The sequence below is a fragment of the Caloenas nicobarica genome, chromosome 1 (genome assembly GCF_036013445.1).
Source record: "Caloenas nicobarica isolate bCalNic1 chromosome 1, bCalNic1.hap1, whole genome shotgun sequence".
Classification (NCBI taxonomy): domain Eukaryota; kingdom Metazoa; phylum Chordata; class Aves; order Columbiformes; family Columbidae; genus Caloenas; species Caloenas nicobarica.
In genome coordinates, this window is record NC_088245.1 from 142,458,727 (window position 1) to 142,478,216 (window position 19,490).

The 19,490-nt window shown below is 46.6% G+C and overlaps 1 protein-coding gene across 1 annotated transcript; it reads left to right on the forward strand.

Moving 5' to 3' along the window:
* Nucleotides 1-2,701: 2,701 nt before the first annotated feature.
* Nucleotides 2,702-15,881, forward strand: SLC19A2 (solute carrier family 19 member 2). The gene is made up of 6 exons (XM_065636439.1): nucleotides 2,702-2,982; nucleotides 3,094-3,699; nucleotides 6,784-7,015; nucleotides 12,007-12,199; nucleotides 13,039-13,180; nucleotides 13,402-15,881. The coding sequence occupies exons 1-6, from the start codon at nucleotides 2,794-2,796 to the stop codon at nucleotides 13,525-13,527; spliced, it is 1,488 nt and encodes a 495-aa protein (XP_065492511.1). The 5' UTR covers nucleotides 2,702-2,793; the 3' UTR covers nucleotides 13,528-15,881.
* The last annotated feature ends 3,609 nt before the right edge of the window (nucleotides 15,882-19,490 follow it).

Sequence of the window (19,490 nt, forward strand, 5' to 3'; positions counted from 1 at the left end):
TCATTCGGTTCCGGTCACACGTGGGCAGGTGGTGCCTCTCTGGCAGATTTGTACTGACTGTTATGGTCTAGAAAGATTTTAGAATTATTTTCACGTAGCGTTATTTATGTGTAAGTGCTCAGGATACAAGCAGTCACTCAGATCAGTCAAATCTTTCCGGTAAGAGAATAATTTGCCCTGGAAAATGGTTTCACCCTGTGTGGAACGTAGTAATTTTCAAAACACTTTTCACATCACCTATCTGGGAAGCTAGAAATGAACAAACACATAGCTTTGGGATGAAACCAATAATTTTTTAGAGCTAATGTAAATTGTAAGGTTATTTTCCTTTGGGAATTCTAAAAATTATAACTGAAGTGTATAAATTCTTCTCCTATTCCTATTTCTTTCTTTTTAAACTTCCTATTACTCCTTTTTTTTTCCACTGAAAAAGGTGTGTGCTTGTTGAAAGAGGTAGAGAGCAGGTATGATTAAGGGAAGAAAGTGTGAGAAATCCTAATTTTCACAGCTTATGTCATCCATCTTGGAAAAAAATACTGGAAGTTTTGAGGTTTTTCTTTACTATCAAACACCCCCTTAACCTTACCTTACTTTTTCTAGTAGAGTGGTGACATGAAGAAATAAAATGGGGAGGAAGGCCGGGGAAGGAAATATAGAAGTAAAAATTCAGGGAATAAAATTTTATCTTGTTTCCAAAGGCTCTAAATATTACATGAACACAAAATAAGGTGAAATCTTATGAGAACAAAAGAAACCCTGAGAAAACCTGGAGTACTTAAATCAAAATGTTGCAGGTTCTTATGCAGGTTTTGGATGAGAAATCTAGGTTGACTGACTGTGTATTGCTTAGAGGAAATGGGTTGAGCTGACATGGCTCCTCCTATCCCAGTCAATCCTCTGGAAACAGCACCGGGCTCCAGTGGCACAACTCTAGGGACTGCTGTTTTGGAAAGGACCAAGGCCACCCATCTGATCCTGTGAGCAGCCTGGAGGTTGTGGGAACGGCTGCCCCTAGGGAGGATGTGCCATGGGAACTCCAAGGTTTTACTCTTTCCTCCCACCTCTGCTCAGTGTAAGGCAATGACCCAGACTGGTAAGAAGATGCACTACACCTCGTTCCAGCAGGTCATGTCCTTTTATTACCTGCTACTGAGCCACATGCCAGCAGTACAGAGGAGCTGCTAAGAGCTAAGTGAGAGGGAACCGTGCCTTTCTGTTCGCTTCCCCATGGCAACTTGTTTATCAATCATTGTTTCGGCTCATTTCACTCTAACCCTGCTATTTTAAGAGATCAGCAGTTCCTTGCAAATGGCTGAGATGGATGCCAGTATTACCAAGATCTGACTTTTTCCTAATAAACCTACAAACAAAAGAGAACACAGAGATGCTAAGGTGCAACAGCCAGAGAACAACTGAAAGGAAATTTTGCTAGACCCAGAAAATAGCCAGAAAGCAGCAAACCACTGCTGCCAGATGATACATGACCAACATGTTTAGCTGTGTTTTACAGAGAGCTGAGTAACCTTATGGCCCTAAAACCTTTTATAGTTATGTTTATTAAGCTATGATGATGTGGATAGCAATACAATTGTGTGGTTCAGGCAACCTGTTCTGAGGCTGAAAGGAACCTGGTCTTCCCCACAGACTTGTGCATAGCCAAGTGCCTTCTGAGGGCTTTTATTTTGTGTCCTGGAGCATTGACCCCAGCTAGGAGGCAGGACATGCAGTTGCCTAGGTGGGAGACCTGACCCCTGGTGTGAACGTTCTATGGTTTCAGCCAATTTTGAGAACAAACTGTAGGTATAGAGTAGGAAGCCCTAGCAGCTTTAACAATGTGGTAGAAATAGAGGGAGTGGACCACGGGGAAAGGCAAAGCAGATAGATAGTAAGTGTGGGATAGGTTGAGTAGCAGTTCAAAGAAGGATTGCAAAGCTTTAAGAACCGCAGTCATGGGCAAAGCTTTAGATAATTACTTTGGAGGTAACGGCTTTATTTTCTCCAGTTGTCTAACTTTCCTCCTGGCTGCACAACAAGGTTCAGCTTTTATGAAACTACAGAAGTGGTTCCAGCTCTTATCTTGCTGAAGGGAGGAGAGTGGCAGAGATCAGCAGCTGAATGCATTTGGGCAAGGCAAAGAACAACAAGTGCAGCACAGCAGGCAGAGGATCTCTCTGTCGAGACGGTTTCAGTAAAGGCTTGTGCCTGCCCCTCGGGGCAAGGGGGAGATGGGGAATTCTGGGGGGACAGTGGCCCACGTGGGGGGATGTCAGCAGCTACCAGAGCTCTGCCACGCTGCACCACGTCTTCCTTCTGCATGAACGCAGGATGGGTGTCAGCCTTGCCCTCCGCGGTCTCCGTGTATCCTAACTCATAAAACACACTGTTCCTTCCTCTGAGGGGCCTCCCGCCTACACCATTCCGGTAAGGCAAGCAGTGCTCAATCTCACAGGCGTACTCCGTTTCCAGGCGCGCCCCCCCCGCCGGCAGCCCCTACACCGCCCTCCCTCCGCGCACATGTGCTCCTTCTCCCGCCACACCCCTCCCGCCCCCCGCTCCCCATTGGCCAGCTTTGCCGGCAGGAGACGGCTCTGCCCAATCAGAGTGCAGCGCTCAGCCCCGCCTCCCGCACGTCGGCGAATGATCTTTTAAGAGCAAGGCCGCGGGCCGGCGGTTGGAGGTGCCTTTTGGGAGGCGGCGGCGGCGGCGGGAGGTGACCCGGGACGGGCCCGCGGCCACCACCCCCCACCGGCCCGGCCGGCCCCAGGAGCGCGCCCGGCCCGGCCCCTGCCCGGCATGGCGGGGCTGCGGGGGGGCCGGCCGGCGCGGCGCTCGGCCCGAGCTGGCAGCGGCGGCGGCGGGTGCTGCTGGGCACTGCCCACGGGGCTGCTGTGCGCCTACGGCTTCTTCTGCAGCGTGCGGCCCTCGGAGCCATTCCTCACCCGGTACCTGCTGAGGCCGCACAAAAACCTCTCCGAGACGCAGGTACCGCGGCCCGGGGCACCTCACGCCCCCGCCGGCGTGTTTGTATTTGCGTTTTCCTCGCGGTACGCAGGGGCTGGGGCTTAACACCGTCGTCTCTTTTTTTCCCCCTAGGTCTTCAACGAGATTTACCCTGTATGGACTTACTCCTACCTGGCACTGCTGTTCCCGGTGTTCCTGGCCACAGACTACCTGCGGTACAAGCCCGTGGTCCTGCTGCAGGGCCTGAGCCTCATCGTCACCTGGTTCATGCTGCTGTACGCCCAGGGGCTGCGGGCTGTCCAGTTACTCGAGTTCTTCTACGGGATCGGGACCGCCACTGACATTGCCTACTACTCCTACATCTACAGCGTCGTCGATATCAACCTGTACCAGAAGGTCACCAGCTACTGCCGGAGCGCCACCCTGGTGGGCTACACAGTGGGCTCAGTGTCCGGGCAGGTCCTTGTGTCTGTGGCAGGATGGTCCCTCTTCAGCTTGAACGTTATCTCCTTAACCAGCATCTCCATTGCCTTTGGCACGGCGTGGTTCCTGCCGATGCCACAAAAAAGCCTTTTCTTTCACCACGTCCCAAGTCAGGAGCTCGGGTGGGAAATGAAGGTCATGGACTGTAAAAATGGATCAGCTGTCCAAGACCATCCCAACGTGCAGAGGGCACCCGGCTGGGAGGATGAGACAAAAGTTCCCTTAAAAGGAGAAGGTCATTCAGCAGAGAAACAGGTGAGTTGTGCCCTGGGTTTACATAAATAGAAGATGCAATACCGATGTGGTTTGCATACTTGTATGTGTGTCTATATGTATGCATGCATATGTATAGATATAGGTACACAGCAGCAGAATTGTAGTATCTAGTAGCAAAAAAGTATCCCTTATCCAACTTCCTTATTTATGGCACAGAAAAATTAATTCCCAGCTTCCTTTTGCTGATCAAACACATTAGTCTGCTCATTAGTTTTTCCGAAGTTGTTCTGCATGTCTCACAAAGCTGTGATGAAGATTCTCTGGGTGTCAAATTACTGTTCAACAGTACAAAGCAAGCGACATCTCTGGAGCACTAAAAATTGTGTATCTCTCCAAATTCTGTGTGTGCTTCTGGATGTGCCCTGTGACTTGCAGAAAAGAGGCAATTCTTCCTGCACTTAGCATTTTGAAAACCCTTGTTACTTCAACTATTGTGCAAGTTGTGCAGTAATAAGCTGTGTAGTAATTGGATTTTATTTTACGATCCTGGAAGGAAACTGCAGTAGTCCTTGAGAGTGCTTAAAGACTGACATAGATTAATTATAGCGGGACAGAACACGGATAAACCACAAAAACACCTTTGCATAGTAACAGCTTAATGCAGCCCACGAGAGTGCCGGAGTAGTGCCCCAGCTTGTGGCTTTTGTGGACTACAACCTCCAACAAAGTCACCTGTATGGAAACAGGCGTGCAGGTGCCCTTGTCCAGCATTGGGACGTGTTGGGTCCCGTGGGGTGACGAGTGGGCAGCCTGCAGTGTTGAGGCCCCACGCGGGCGTGCAGCTGCCGGCTGGGCAGTGCGGGTGTGCGAGGGGATTTGGGGCCCTGGGAAGAGTTCAGCCTTGCTCCTCGGGCCGGAGGAGGCTCTGCTCATTCTGAGAATGAGCCAGAAGGTGAGTGTGGCTGTTGGTTTAGTCAGCTAATGGGTATTTCGGTTAGCAAGTAGGCCCCCATTAGCTGGGTTGGGGAGGCAGCACCCAGGGCCACTTTCAGCTTCCTCTGGATACAGCAGGGAATTAAAGGTATTAACATTCCAGGGACCTAATCCTGCCCCATCCAGCACAGTTTTGCGTGAGCAAAAGTATTTTTAACTATGTTATACTTGCATGCTGAAGGTTATTTAAGACAGATTCTGTGCCAATAATGACCAAGGCATTAATATTGCTTATGCATCCTATTTGTTTATCTTACTCCCATTCTGTGAGAGCCAGGGTGGTTCCAAATTAATGGTGAAAATTTAAAAAAAATGAGCAAGTACACTTGTATAACTATTCAGAGTTCAGTTATACCAGGTGCTAAGAGCTGAAAGGCGTTGGAGTGTGATGATAGTCCTTCTTACTAAGTTAACAGCAACTATATTTAACAAACATAAATGAATGGCTGTAGGAATAATTGTACTGAAGAAGCGCTGCCAGGTGGTGGGAGGATGGATGGGCCTTTCTGGCTTATCAGGACATGCTTGGGCTGGACGTGCCAAATCATTTTTCACAGCCTATGTGGCAGTTCCCTTCCCTGGTTTTCCTGCCCCTAAACTTGAGCTTTGTGTGAAGCCTTCTGTGTGGTAGTTACATTGCTAAAGTTGCCTTGCTGCAAGCTGATCTCTTCCCAAGTTGTTCTGTTGGGCTTCAGAGGAATGGCACCTGGGTGTGAAGCAACTGGGGGCTGTGTGGTGTTTAATAGAGATGCTCAGAAATCCGTGATGCTTTGAGGGGTGGAAAAAATTGAATCCAAGACAGTTAGGCTATGGTCTTTTGGAGGTTTTAGTAGAAATGCCTTAAAATAGGTTTTATTGCTCATGGAGAATAGTTTTTCCAAGGTACACACCGCACAGTTCCCCCAGGGGAAGGGCATACTGCCAAGAGCCCAAAGTTGCTGCTGCTGCTGACTGGAAAGTGCTCTGAAACTGGATGTGCAATGGCACAAAGTGCAATAGCTCAGTCCTGTGACCTTGCTGTATGTTTCCCTGCAGGGAATCCAAGCTCAAGGGGCCCAGAGGTGCTGGGTGGACCTCGGGGGCTCTGCCCAATCTCACCTGAAGTAACCACTGCTCTGACTTACACAAGAAGGGTCCCACCTGTCTACAAAGACTGTCTGTGTGTGCAGCAAATATAATTAGCAGCTCTGTCTGCAAAGTAAAGATACACTCATTTCCTCTGGTGCTGTTGGCATAAAGTGGCTTGGAACAGGACTGTAACAGCCTATGTAGATAAAATGCAATGTTCATTTGTCGTCATCCCCTGTTGCTGGAAATGATCTATTTTCAAAGTTTTTTTTCAAACCTCTTCATGGATCTGCCCCCTTTTGCGCTTTTTCTAGAAAGATTTGGAGGGGAAAGTTTCATTTTTATCTCATGGCATTTGTCAGAGCACTTGTATATACAGGAGCTGCTGTTTGTGATAGCAGTGTCCAGTGGAAGGAGCTTCCAGTTCTCTTCAGATCCCCAGGCAACATCTCTCATGTTCAGAGCCTTGGCAAATATTAACAGGGGTAGAGCGCGGTGTAATGAGATTGCTTCTTTGAATATTTATAATTCCTGAATGCTACTACTAAAAAAAAATTACTTATTTGTGGGGAAAAAAATACTCATCTGGTGGATCCCATGTTCTCTGTGCTACTGAATTTGATTGAGTTTGGACCAGGAATTTTCAAAAGTGTCAATGATGTTTTGCCTTTATGATTTGAATGACTGGCTTCTGATCCTGTCTTGTCAAAGTGGATTTAGTGTCCTGTTCTCCTGTCTCTTTTCTTTGGTACCCTTCAGTTGCTTGTGTAGTACTTCTAACAACTAGCAGTTTCAGCTCTCTGTGTGAGAAAGCCAGAGATCGAGAGGGTGCCTGGGACTGAGCCCTTTTTCTGCATGTAAGGGGACAGCCCTGGTTAGGGCAGAGACCCACTGCTGGGACTGTGGCATGGGGAAGCTTTTCATTCATTACTCTGTGGGAGTTTGTGCCCAAGAGGAGTACTGTCACTCACCAGTAATCAAACCACTTGAAAGAGGCGGCTTTGAAGCAGTGTCAAGGCTTTATAAAGAAATACTAACATTTCTCTCCCCTTCCTTCCCCAGTCTATGCAGGAGCAGAAAGTAGACATCGTAAAGGTGCTCAAAGATCTCTGGCGGGATCTCCTACAGTGCTACTCCTCCCGGACATTGCTCTGCTGGTCGGTGTGGTGGGCACTGTCCACCTGCGGCTACTTCCAGGTCATCAACTACGTTCAGGGCCTGTGGGAGATGGTGCTGCCTTCTCATAGCACAGAGATCTACAACGGTGCCGTGGAGGCGGCCTCGACGCTGCTAGGTAAGCTGCAGGTATTGCTCCTGCTCTGCTGTAAGAAATGCCTCATGTCCCTCAAGGTCACCAGAGCATGGTTTATAAGAGACTTGTGTTCCCCAAGCGTGCAGGAGAGGCAACGCTGGCATTCGGGATGAGTCTTCCCTGACGTGTGTGGGTACAGCATCCAGTGTTGAGTTGGTTGCTGCATGCAAGCCTGATTCTTGTGATCCAGTACGTAGGTGTTTAAAAGGAGCCTCCCAAGTCAATCTTCATTCTGAAATATTTGGCAGGAGACTCCAGACCTGTGGGTGACTCTGCTCTTGGCTGCCACTATTGCAGTGTGGTTATGCTTGTTTTAACTGCTCAAAGCCAAGCTAAGGGTCCTATGGGTTTAATGTTTGGTTTTTTTCCCTCTGGAAGTGCAGGGAACGCATGAAGTTTTCCTGTACACATCCAATGAGCCACATTTAGTCATTTCGGCACTGTTAAGCAGCAAAGCTATTAAGCTGAAAGAAGTTGCTTGACTTGAAAGGGCCAGGTAGGTTAGTCAAAACAAACATTTGTTTATTCATTTTCTTTATACTGTTCCATTACCAGAACTAGGACAATACCTTTTTAATATAGTTAACATACCCCTGCAGAGGCTTTCTAGGTGTTGCGGCAGTATGTTGCTTTTCTTTGATAGAGTCATCATTCCACCATCTGCTGTGGACATCAACTACTTGGGGGCAAAAGAAACCAAGGTACACAAACAAGGAAGGCTTAGTACTTTCTTGGGCATGCTTATCTTCCTCTTGGAGTTCAGTGGGAAACCATGGCTGGTTTCTAGTTCTAAAAGCTTGTCTACCACGCATTGTTAGTTGGGTTTGAAACTGTTGGCAACTTGATTCTGAAGGCTTTGGCTATTAATCTGCCTTTTGTGTGCTAAACAGCACGCAATCATACACTGTTCCTCCATTCCAGCACCATGCTGTGGCTCTTATTTCCTGTTTGATTTGGCTTCCTCTACTGTCCTGCCTTGGTCCCAGGAAGCAGAGGAATCAGTATCAAGGGCAAGAAGACCCACAGCATGGCCAAATGAGGGCAGATTGGGGTGGGGCAGAAAATCCACAACAACAAACAACCAACCAAAACCAAAAAACCACCACAACATGGAGTATTCTTCAAACCTTATTATAAACATCTTTCATATCAAGGTCCTTTTTTTAAAGGCCTGTGAAGAATGGACCTATTGGACGAAAAGGTGGTTGGCACTAAACTCCTGCAAAACTGAAGTTTTTGGTTTCCCATTTTGTTGTGTGTTGTTGTTTGGTTGGTGTTTTTTTTTCCTCCGTATCATTTTTATAAATGGTTGAGTGATTTTTGGGTGATGTTTTCTGAAAGCAAATTAGCCTCTGTTCCTGAACAAAAACAATTCTGGTTGACACAGATTCATTGCTTTGAACAAGTAATAATTTCAAGTAAAAGCTTGAAGTGTATAACAAGACTGGAAGGGACCTGTTAAGGATAAGCATCCAGTGATCTGACTTCTTAGGCCCTATTGCGAATGCTTTAACTTCTTTGGTTTTCCAGTTTGAATTTGTTAAAGAGCAGTTTATATATCTCTGACTTTATGCCAAGGCTGTATTTTAGCACAAAATTGTCTCCTTCTGGCCTGTCTGTAGGTACCTGTTCTATGCTCTGAGCCAAAGAAGCCAAGCTTTTCTAGTTGTTCTTTGGTAAAGTTAAGCTCTTTGTTCACTTTGTCATCTTACTAGTCCCTCTTTGTACCAAACCTGATCTGAGTTGTGTTCTTTTTAAAGATGGGTGACCAGAGCTGCACTTGGCTTTATTCAGTGAGGCCACAGACTTGTAGAAGAACATTAACACTCTGCACTTTTCTCCGTATACTAGAAATACTTTTCCTGGTGCATCCCAGATCTGATTTACCATCTTCATGGCTCTCAGTCGTTCTGTGCTCAGTTATAAGCAGTGTTTGGCAGCCTTCATGTAAGATGCTGTTGCCATCCCTGTCTGTACTTCTGCTGCCCTGCAGAAGGGTTTGAGTAGAGCATGATGACTCATGCGGCTGTCAGCTTCCTGTCCTAGGCAGGATAAATAGAATTATAGAATCATTTTGGTTGGAAAAGACCTTTAAGATCAAGTCCAACTGTTAACCTAACACTACCAAGTCCACCACTAAACCATGTCCCTAAGAACCTCCTCTACATATCTTTTAAACAGCTCCAGGGATGGTGGCTCTACCACTTCCCTGGGCAGACTGTTCCAGTGCCTGACAACCCTTTCAGGGAACAAATTTTCCCTAATATCCAGTCTAAACCTTCCCTGGCGCAACTTGAGGCCATTTCCTCACATCCTGTCACTTGCTACTTGGGCGAAGAGACCAACACCCTCCATGCTACAACCTCCTGTCAGGTAGTTGTAGACAGCGATCAGGTCTCCCCTCAGCCTCCTTTTCTCCAGGCTAAACAGCCCCAGTTCCCTCAGCCGCTCCTCATCAGACTTGTGCTCCAGGCCCCTCACCAGCTTCACCGCCCTTCTCTGAACTCTTTCCAGCACCTCAATGTCTTTCTTGTAGTGAGGGGCCCAAAACTGAACACAGGATTTGAGGTGCAGCCAATTCTTTATCCATCACAGAGCACACACATCCAGGCCATGAGCAGCCAGCTTCTCCAGGAGAATGCTGTGGGTAGAGTATCAAAAGCTTTACTAAAGTCCAGGTAGACAACATCCACAGCCTTTCCCTTATACATTAAGTGGGTCACCTTGTCACAGAAGGAGATCAGGCTGGTCAAGCAGGACCTGCCTTTCATTAACCCATGCTGACTGAGCCTGATTGCTTGGTTGTCCCATGCCTGCTGTGTGGTGGCACTTATGATGATCTGCTCCATAATCTTCCCTGGCACCAAGTTCAGACTGACAGGCCTCTAATTCCGCAGATCATTCTTCTGGTCCTTCTTGTAGATGGGCATCACATTTGCCAACTTCCAGTCAACTGCGACCTCCCCAGTTAGCCAGGCCTGCTGATAAATGACTGAAAGTGGCTTGATGATCACCTCCGCCAGCTCCCTCAGCACCTTGAATGGATCCCATCTGGCCCCATATACTTGTTGGTGTCCAAGTGGTGTAGCAGGTCACCAACCATTTCCCCTTTGATTAGTTGTGCCCCTTCAGAGCACAACTGGTCTCACTATTAAAGACTGAGGCAAAGAGGCATTTGGTACCTCAGCCTTTTCCTTGCTCTCTGTCACTATGTCTCCTCCCGCATCCACTGAACAATGGGCGTTCTCCTTAGCCCTTCTTTTGTTGCTAATGTATTTATAGAAACATGTTTTTTGTTGGCTTTTACAGCAGTAACAGGATTAAGTTCTAGTTGGGCTATGAATCTTCTAATTTTCTTCCTGTACAAATTCGCGGCATCCTTGTAGTCCTCTAGTATTCTTTCTAGTGAGGTCAACTGACTGTTAAGCTGCATCCCTGCATGTTCTGCTGAATGTGTCAATCCTTTATCAGATTGGGATGTGAAACCACTGAGTCAGCTGTAGGTGTCTAATTGGAGGACACAGATTGTATATGTTTTCATAATTAGGTGTCTGGTTGATATAACCTTGAGACATGGGGGGAGTACAACTCTGTGAGTTGCTACAAGATACTCAGGGAGTGAGACATTGAATGTTGGTTCCCAGATGTCAGAATTGCTGAGACAGTAGAAAGAAGGCTCTATGATATAGCTGCTTCTTATGTTGCAAGGTTTTGCTACTGGGGAATCCAGACTTTCAAAGAGCAAAATGTCAGTCAGGTAGTGTCACAGCAGGCACCAGAAAGAAGAGTTTAGAAGTGGGAAACTAATTCCTTTCCCTTGGCATAGCTACCTTTTTCACTAGTCTGCAAGATTGATGTGAGGTCTAACAGGGTTGCAGGCTTGTACACACTGAGGGTACATAAGGAGCCTTCATGTGCTTGAAGGATTTCTAAGCTAGCTGGCCAGCTAAGGGCTACAAAGAGCTTAGATGCTGCACTGAAGCACTTCTGTACAGTGGTCAAATGCTGAATACAATCCTGTTTTTCAGAGATCTCCAGTAAACCTCACTGTGTCAGTATGCTGTTTGTCTAGTTTGCTGTGTACAGCAGCATCATTATGCTGTTGATTGCTATTTAGCTTGTTTGCAGAACAAGGCCTACTTCAAATGGGAATTTTCTTTTAATGTAATATGCATTTGGGCTTCTCAGCAGTTACAGCTGTGACAGTGCATGAAACACACCTTGTCTACTCTTTTGAGTTGCATGAAATATCACACACTTTCCATCTTGTATCTGTATTCTCTCCCCATCCCTTCTTTGTAAAATCCAGCAGGGGTTACAAACCTGTTCTGGTTGTGAAGGATTGTTCTTGTACAAACAACAGTGTGTGATTGCAGCTTGTGATTAGGCTGCATCCCAGGAGATGTGGAATTGGACTCCTGCTCTAATGCTTACAGCCTAGCATGAAGATGACAGTAAATGTAGGTTTTTCTGTCTCCTGGGAGAGAGCTCTAACAGCTGTGTATCAAAGTGGGTAGTGCCTTCCTCCCACCCACCTCCCCTAAAGCATGATGAAGTAACTAGCTATTTACTTTTATATCTTATTGATATTATTTTATTTAGTTACTATTATTTACTAACCTTTATTAGTTACTAGTTACTAACTAGTACTTTTGAGAACCAGGGTTTGCATTTCTCTGTAGCCCAGCTGACAACACTGGGTCTGAGTCCTGGGCTGTTGTGCTTCTGAAGCCAGGGAGGATGCTTCAGAGGCAGTCAGCATTTACTTTTTTTTTTCTCCTGTAAAAGTTAATGAGAGTTTACAGCAGGTTACCACGTGAGGGAGAGGTCAGGAAGGAGACCTGCTAAGGTGTCCACATTAGTGTCCTCCACTTCAGTTGTGTTTGGCTATTAGCGGCTGTAGAGCTCCTAATACAGTCTCCAAATTGCTCTAATTGCAGTTACTAACAGTTATGCTTTCCTTCCACTCACAGGAGCTGTTGCAGTCTTTGTTGTGGGTCACATAAAAACGTCCTGGGCAATGTGGGGTGAAGTGGCACTTGCCCTGTTCTCCTTTCTTATTGCTGCTGCTGTATATATCATGGACACTGTTCGTAACATCTGGGTGTGCTACGCATCGTATGTTGTCTTCAGAATTATCTACATGCTGCTAATCACCATAGCAACGTGAGTACCTCTCAGGGTTACAGCTGTTGTGAAAGCAACATATTTTTCCCTGTAACTAGAGTCTTGCCTACAAGGAACCTGGAAATCTGTTGCAAGGGTTTGTGTTGTGATTCAGGTTGGAAACTGAGACACAAAGATATATTTGGCTGGCAGCCTGCCCAAGCTTAAAAGTCTTATGACACTAAAGGGACTATTTCTAAATATTAGATAGTGCTTCTTGCCAGGGTACTGTTTTTCATAAACATGGCTGGAGTGAAGTGTCAGCAGATGTGGAGAAGGACAATCCTTTGCTTATGTTGTAGGGTCAACTCTCCCTAACCTGTAGGGAAGAAAACTTCTTCGATATTATTTGTCACTTTGGGGAGGAAAACACAGCTGTTGTTGAACTATATGTACGTAATCACTACAAGATAGCTCAAGCACAATATGAGGGGAGATGCTGAAACTGGTAACTGCAAAAGGAGTTCTGGTTGGAAGGATGTGGGAGGTTATGGACCAGGCTGCAGGAGGCTGATGCTTCGAGACTACCAAATGCTCTCTGGGATCAGAGCGTTGCTGTATCTTCTCTGTGTGACAAGGCCCTTTAGTTGCATTGGACAGGAGCACTGCTTCAGTAAGCCTTTTAGATGTCTGTGGGTATCTTCTAGCTTCTATGCTAGTCTATCATGATCCTATTTAGAGAAATACATGGTCAGAGTGAGGTAACTTCAGCTGTGGAAAACACTGGACCAGTCTGTAACTCTTCAGATTGCATAGTCGTCTTGTCCAGAGGTATTCCTCCTTGCATTTCTCTGCTTTTTTGCTTGTCCTTATATTTCTGGTCATCCCTTTCTTTCCAGGTTCCAGATCGCTACAAATCTCAGCGTGGAGCGGTACGCCCTGGTGTTTGGGGTCAACACTTTCATTGCCTTAGCACTTCAGACTCTGCTCACTTTGATTGTTGTGGATGCCAGTGGGCTTGGGTTGGACATCTTCACCCAGGTATGATAGATTATTAACTTTACTGATGGGAGGGAGGAAGGTAAATTGAGGTATAAAGCTTCTCAGCTACCTGTTTCTGGGTCAGGGGTTTGCTGACAGAGACATAATCACAGATTTCTGAAATTTTGGAAGCGGAAGGGAGCTCATGTATTAACCTTGCTACAAATTTGGTAACTGTTTGACTTAACCACTTTTTTTATTTTCTTTCCCCTTCTCTGCAGTTCATGATTTATGCCTCTTACTTTGCGGCCATCTCACTGGTGTTCTTGGGCAGTGGCATATACAGTATTATTAGAGCTTACGGAAGACAAGAGCAAAGGCAAAGCAGATCTCCTGAAAGCCAGTAGTACACCAAGTGAGGACTCTGGGTGGCTATATATGAAGATATAGGTCTGTTTTTTTTTATCTCTGCCTTTTCTTCCCAAGGTGGTCACCTTAATGGTACTTGATCCATATTTATACTATATTAGTAGCACATTTTAGAAGGTAAATGTATTAGCTCTTACATAAGTAAGAACAAATATCTTCTTTCTAAAATGCCTTTTGTTCTTCTGTTGCATATATGGGATGTGCAGCAAAGAACAGTAAGTTCTCTCAAAGAATTAAAGCCGTGAGAGGTTTTTAGTCTAAGGCTGTGCATCTGGAGGCTGCCATTGAAAAGACAGCTTCATGATTGTCTAATCAACCACTACCCTCTGTCACTGAGGTGCTGCTGCAGGGCAGAAGTGAGGGCACACTAATGGACCTCTCTGTGGAGAGCCCCAGGCCTGGCACAGGAGGTGGCCATAGACCTGTGCTCTGCACTGTGGCTCTCCTGTGCCTGCCCTGTGATGCTGGATGCTCCACTTTAGGATGTTTCTGTGTATGCACGTACTTCCTTGAGCTGTTTGTGCTGCTTCTGCTGTTCCTGTCTGTGCCCTCTGCTGCAAGAGTTTTACCATAGCCGATCAGAGTGCATCCCCAAAAACTTAATTGTGTCCTGGGGTAACTCGTGACACTGAACTGGCTATAAGCAGCGTGACTTGTGCCGTGAAGGCTTGTGCCCAAGGGACTGTAGGGATAGAGGGGAAGCTTAGCGGGAGTTCAAGTAGACAAAATGCTAAGCTGAGGGTCCCTTGGACATCCTTGCCTTTGCCCTTTAGGACTGCAGATTCCTGTGATTGCAGGAGTTGCTGCTGGGGGCTGGGCTGTTTTGGTGGGATGGTGGATGTTAGTATAGCACTGAGAAGGAAGGTGACTTGCAGGATTTTAAGCTATTCTCTGTAACCTTGGAGACTCATGACTGCAGCGACTAAATGGACACCTTCAGTTATGATAGTTAGCAGGATGAATGCCTGAGACTTTGAAAAATGCTAATTTCTGGTTTGTCAGTTTTTCCCCTTATTTTAAAATGCCTTTATGCTTCTGGTGGGTCTCTGTACACTAGTCCTACCTCTTCTTTCCACCTAAGCAGGACAAAGAATGTTTGGGGCGGGCAGTTTTTATTTTCTCCAGTCTGAGCAATTTTGGACTTGCCTCATACCTGGTTTTTAAAAGTAATTTTTCCAAATTGCTTCAGCACTGGGAAGGAGTTGCAGAGGGTTGTCCTGGGCTTGGGCACCTGGATACTCAAGCACTATGAGTGGCACAGCAGGACATATATCTGTAGAGTATACTGTGGCAATGCCTATGGACTGTTGCTGTGCAGGTTGTGATGAGTTTAAGTGTACAGGAGGACTGGCAAGGGAGAAGAGGCGATGCAGCGTGCTTCTCTGTGTGCTGGTTAGAGCTTCTGCCAGTCAGAGCCTGAAGAAGTGGCTTTGGTTCACTGCTTGCTTTTAGTGCCATGGAGAGAGACTCGGCAGCGTTGAGGTTGGGCAAGCTTCTCTCCCCTGGCTGGGGCAGCTACAGCCTTTCTCATTGTTTCTGTAAGCCTCAGCCTTTACCACGCAAGGTGAATGATTAATGTGTTTGGGATGTGCTGCCTGGGGAGCCCTACCAGGCTGGCTGCTCAGGGGAACGCATTCCCCAAAACTTCCCTGTGTTTGCAGCCTGCCTCCTAAAACATCCCCCTAAACACAGAGGCTCAGCTCTACTGGTATTTGCACAGGTAAACATAACTGCCTTATCCTGAAATGGAAACTTGAAACCACTCATGTACATATTCCTTTCTTTACTGTTTTTTGTTTTTTTAAAAAAAAAAATCAGAAGCCATGAACTGCTAGCTGACAAGCTGAGCTGAGAAAGAGATAGTAGGTACATATCCTGTCCTTTGGGTTCCTTGGCCTGATGGCATTTGCAGCGAGGCACCAGGAATGGGTGTTCAGCACTTGTGTCTAGTGACCGAAAGAAGCAGCTCAATTTTAATCACATATTTCATACAGAGAACAAATCTTTGGGGAACAACCCAGTTATTTAAAAGCAAGTCAAAAATTAACTAAGAAATTACAGCAATAACAAATATTTTTCTACCAAATTAATGAAATTGTGGCAACTGCAATAGAGATGCATGCTACACTGTGTACATCTTCAGGGCCATTAATATATGGAAGCAACACCTGGATGTTGTTCAGATTTCTATGCTATGACATTGCTGTGGTGATGAGGTGACTGTAGAGCCTGACTGGAGCTGTATGTGGAGTTACTGATGCCTGTGAAATTCTGTAAACATGTTAACCTTGTTGGTTTCTAATTGAATAGCTATTTTTGTTAAATAAAAATCCTCTGAGTTATCCTGTGTGGCCAGTGTCTGTTTTGTATTTTTGATACCTTGCAAATCTACAGCACTACTACTGCAGGTTGTTCTGAGCATTTTTGTTACAAAGAGGGGAAAAAACACAGGACAAAACACACCAGAAGAAACAAGTCTTCAATAAGCTGACAATTGTTGACTGGTTTGTGTAGGTTTGCAGAACTCTGTGCAGGTGTCTTGCATTGAGGATCCTTAATTGCTGAGCAGTTCAAAAACACCACTCTAGTTCCAGTGCAGACTGGTCCAGCGAGGGGAAAAGATCACTCACTGGTGCAGGGAAACGCTGGTCAGGATGTATCGGTCTCACTGAGGGTGACTAAGGGAAAGTGGGTGTAGGTTAGCCATGCAGGAGAACCTTTCTGTTTACATCAACCTAATTACAAAATTGAGGCCCTAAGGAAGAAAACCTGTGAACTACCCATCCTGGCACACACACACTTGACTGCTTTGGAAAGCTCTCCCTGTCTTGTGCTTCTAGAGAAGGCTTGTACCTGACAGTACAGGCTGGGATGGAGGGGAAAGTGCTCTCTGAATATCTGATGCCAGTTTGATGTAGTTTGGTGTGAGTAGTAGCCCAACAAGCCTTCTGCATAATGCCAAAAGCAAGAGAAAATGGATGGTCTTGGAGAAGGAAAATCTAGAAAAAAAAAAAAAAAAAGCCGTTCTTACAAGCGATGCCTTGAGAGCTTTATTGCTGAGGCAGGAAGGACTGTCAGCATGTTAGGCTTGCTCTGAATTTCATTCATCTGCCTTTTTTTTGGTGAATACAGGAGTGAGCTGTGCAGGAATGCCAGCCTGAGCTTCTTGACAGTGCAGGAGTTTAAAATCTCTGCTTGCATAGGGCAGGAAGGCAACTAGTAGCTCCTATAGGTATAGCATTACCCTCTAAGGTGGACTCAAGTGTTTCACATCTCTGGTGCTGGTGAAAGGTGGTGTGACAAGAACCCTGAGGCTCCTCTTGCCTGTGTACTGAGTGTGAATGGTAGCAATCCTCCTTGCTCCTCCCATTGCATCCTGCCACACCAAGCAGAGCTGAGAGAGCTGAAAAGGGGCACCCAGCTACTGTCAAGGAGCTGAATTCCTGCATTAGCTGCACAGCACACGTGGTTTGATGGAGATAAATACTGCTTGTGGCTGGGGCTGCAGCTGTTTCTTTGTTCCACTTGATGCCAGGAGCTGCTGGAGGTGAGTGTTGCCACTGAATCTGTGTCCTGCACCAGGCTTGCTGTGATATTGGTAAGACATGGCATAGTTCCTGGGCTTTAGGATCACTGTTAGAGGGAGAGGCCAGGGCTTGCTCTGTCCAAAAGGTGAGGACCAGTAAGAGCTGCCAGAGGCTGCTGTTTCAAGACCAGCACTCACTGCTGTCCCCCTGGTCTAGCACCAGCTGTGACAGCCCACCAAGGTATGGCAGGGCTATATTCAACCATGCTGTGGCTGTGTGCATGTGTGAAACAAGCTGGCTGCTCTGACAGTGCTCCTGAGGAAAGGGAAGGGCTCTGCATGGAAGTGATTACCTTTTTTTCTCTGTCGGTGTGATTGCAGTCAAGTACTGGGAAGGAAAGAGGGATTGTGATTATGGAAGGAGTATGAGACTGGGAGCTGTGGACCCTGATCGCAGCGACTCTGACAGTGTCAGCTGTTTCCTATACAATATATAAAGGCTGTCAAGGTACCTGTTTAACATTGCTCTGGAGTTGTTATGCAGCCTTTGTCAAACATACTTGCTTTGCATAAATCAGTGCTCCCTAAACGCAGTGTCTGGTAGCATTAGTAACATAGAAAAGAGCAACCAACATGTCAGGGCCTGTCCTTGGAGCCCTGTGTTTCCACTGTGTTTTTTCATGATTGTGTTCTGTTGCTTCTTCATGGATGGGAGCATATGAAAACCTAAATTTAATGACATATGGGTTAATGAATGCATGCATGAATTTAGGTTGACCTTAGGATATCATTAAATTATCGTTATCAAGCATCACAGCTTGACCTTCCAGCAATGGGGTCTAATCCTTGTTTTACAATCTCATGAACTTGTAATTACTTGAATAAAGCACCTCTTGTGAATGAAAGGGGTAGTACTGATGTGTAAGATGTCTTATGATAAAAGCAGAGCATAAAGCTTTGATATTGTGCCTAGTTCTCTTTGCTGCTATGAGCATGTCAAAGCCACCTGTCTGTGAAGTGTGGAAAATCAGAAGTTCAGTGTATTGTCTTCAAGCACAGGATAACTGCATGACCCTGGGTGAAGTCAGTGGTTGAAGTTTTTCCAGGTACAGCAGGAATCATTGCCAAGCACGTACCTGAGTGCTATCTCAGCTAAATATCATGGAGCCCTTCCAACCCACCAAAAACCGTGTCAAACCCCATTTTGATTTCTGGCTGTATGGTGTAGGATTAGCAGAAACCTTGAGGTTGTGGAGTCCAGCCTCCTCCTGTGATGCGTGGCCTATGACAACTGTCTTCAGAGACCTCCTGAACCCCACCTTGAAGGGGTTTAGCTTTCTGCCCTGTGTTACTTTGAGTGAAAGGGTAACTCTACCCACATTACTCTGAGACTTATCAACACCCAGGCTAAAGTTATTCATGGCTGTTTTCTGCTCATATTTTCTTTCATTAACATTAACCCTTTCGTGCGAGGGATGTGCTGCCCTCTGAGGTGCGCAGCCTTCTGGCGTGTTTGTAGACTGTCATCTTTTGCTTTGCTGGGCCAGTGTATTCAAAACCAGAGGCCACGGCTGTGTTTGGGCCAGCGTGACAGGTGCCATGTCAGTGTTGCCAGCAAGGATGACTCCTTCCCTCTGCCCTGGAGGGGCCATGCTGCTGCGGCTGCACCCACATGCTGGCAAGGGGGCTAAGGAGGATCATCCCCCAAACTGTGGCAATGGGAGGCACCACATGATGCTGCACGAAGTGGTGGAGTCACCATCCCTGGAGGTGTTAAAAAGGCATTTAGACAAGGTTCTTAGGGACATGGTTTAGTGCTAGACTTGGGCTATGGTTAGACTCGATGATTCTGAGGGTCTCTTCCAACCAAAATGATTCTAAGATTCTATGAGCCTCGGTCACCCCAGAGGGCTGGCAGCAGTGCTGGCTGCCTCCCCTTGCTGGGAGCTGCCCTCACCAGGCTGAGGAGACCATGGAGATGTGTTGCTTGCTGGGAGGTTTATACCTTGGTCTTGCACTGGTGCTGCGGGTGGGAGTCGAGGCTGCGACGTGAGCCAACATTTGGAAGTGGTTTATTAGTTTTTTTCTAACAAGCAAGCTTATCTGCTTCCCCTTGAACTACACTTAGCAGGGTCAAGCCAGTTGCTCTCTCTGGTAACTGGTGGCAACACCAGCGACCACATTTATCGCGATCCTTTCAGAAGTTATCAACGTGTTTAGCCAGCTGTTCACGCACCACGGTTGCGTCTGCGAGGCCGGGCAACACAGCCCTGCCCTCTGCAAGGCCCTGCGGGGCTGCAGCCGTAGCAGCCCCCGCCTGGAGCCACCACAGACAGCATCTCGCAGAAGCGCTTCTGCGTGCTCTGTGGTGGGTCTGGTGGTAACTTGGCTCGTAATGGGGCCGCCGATCACAGG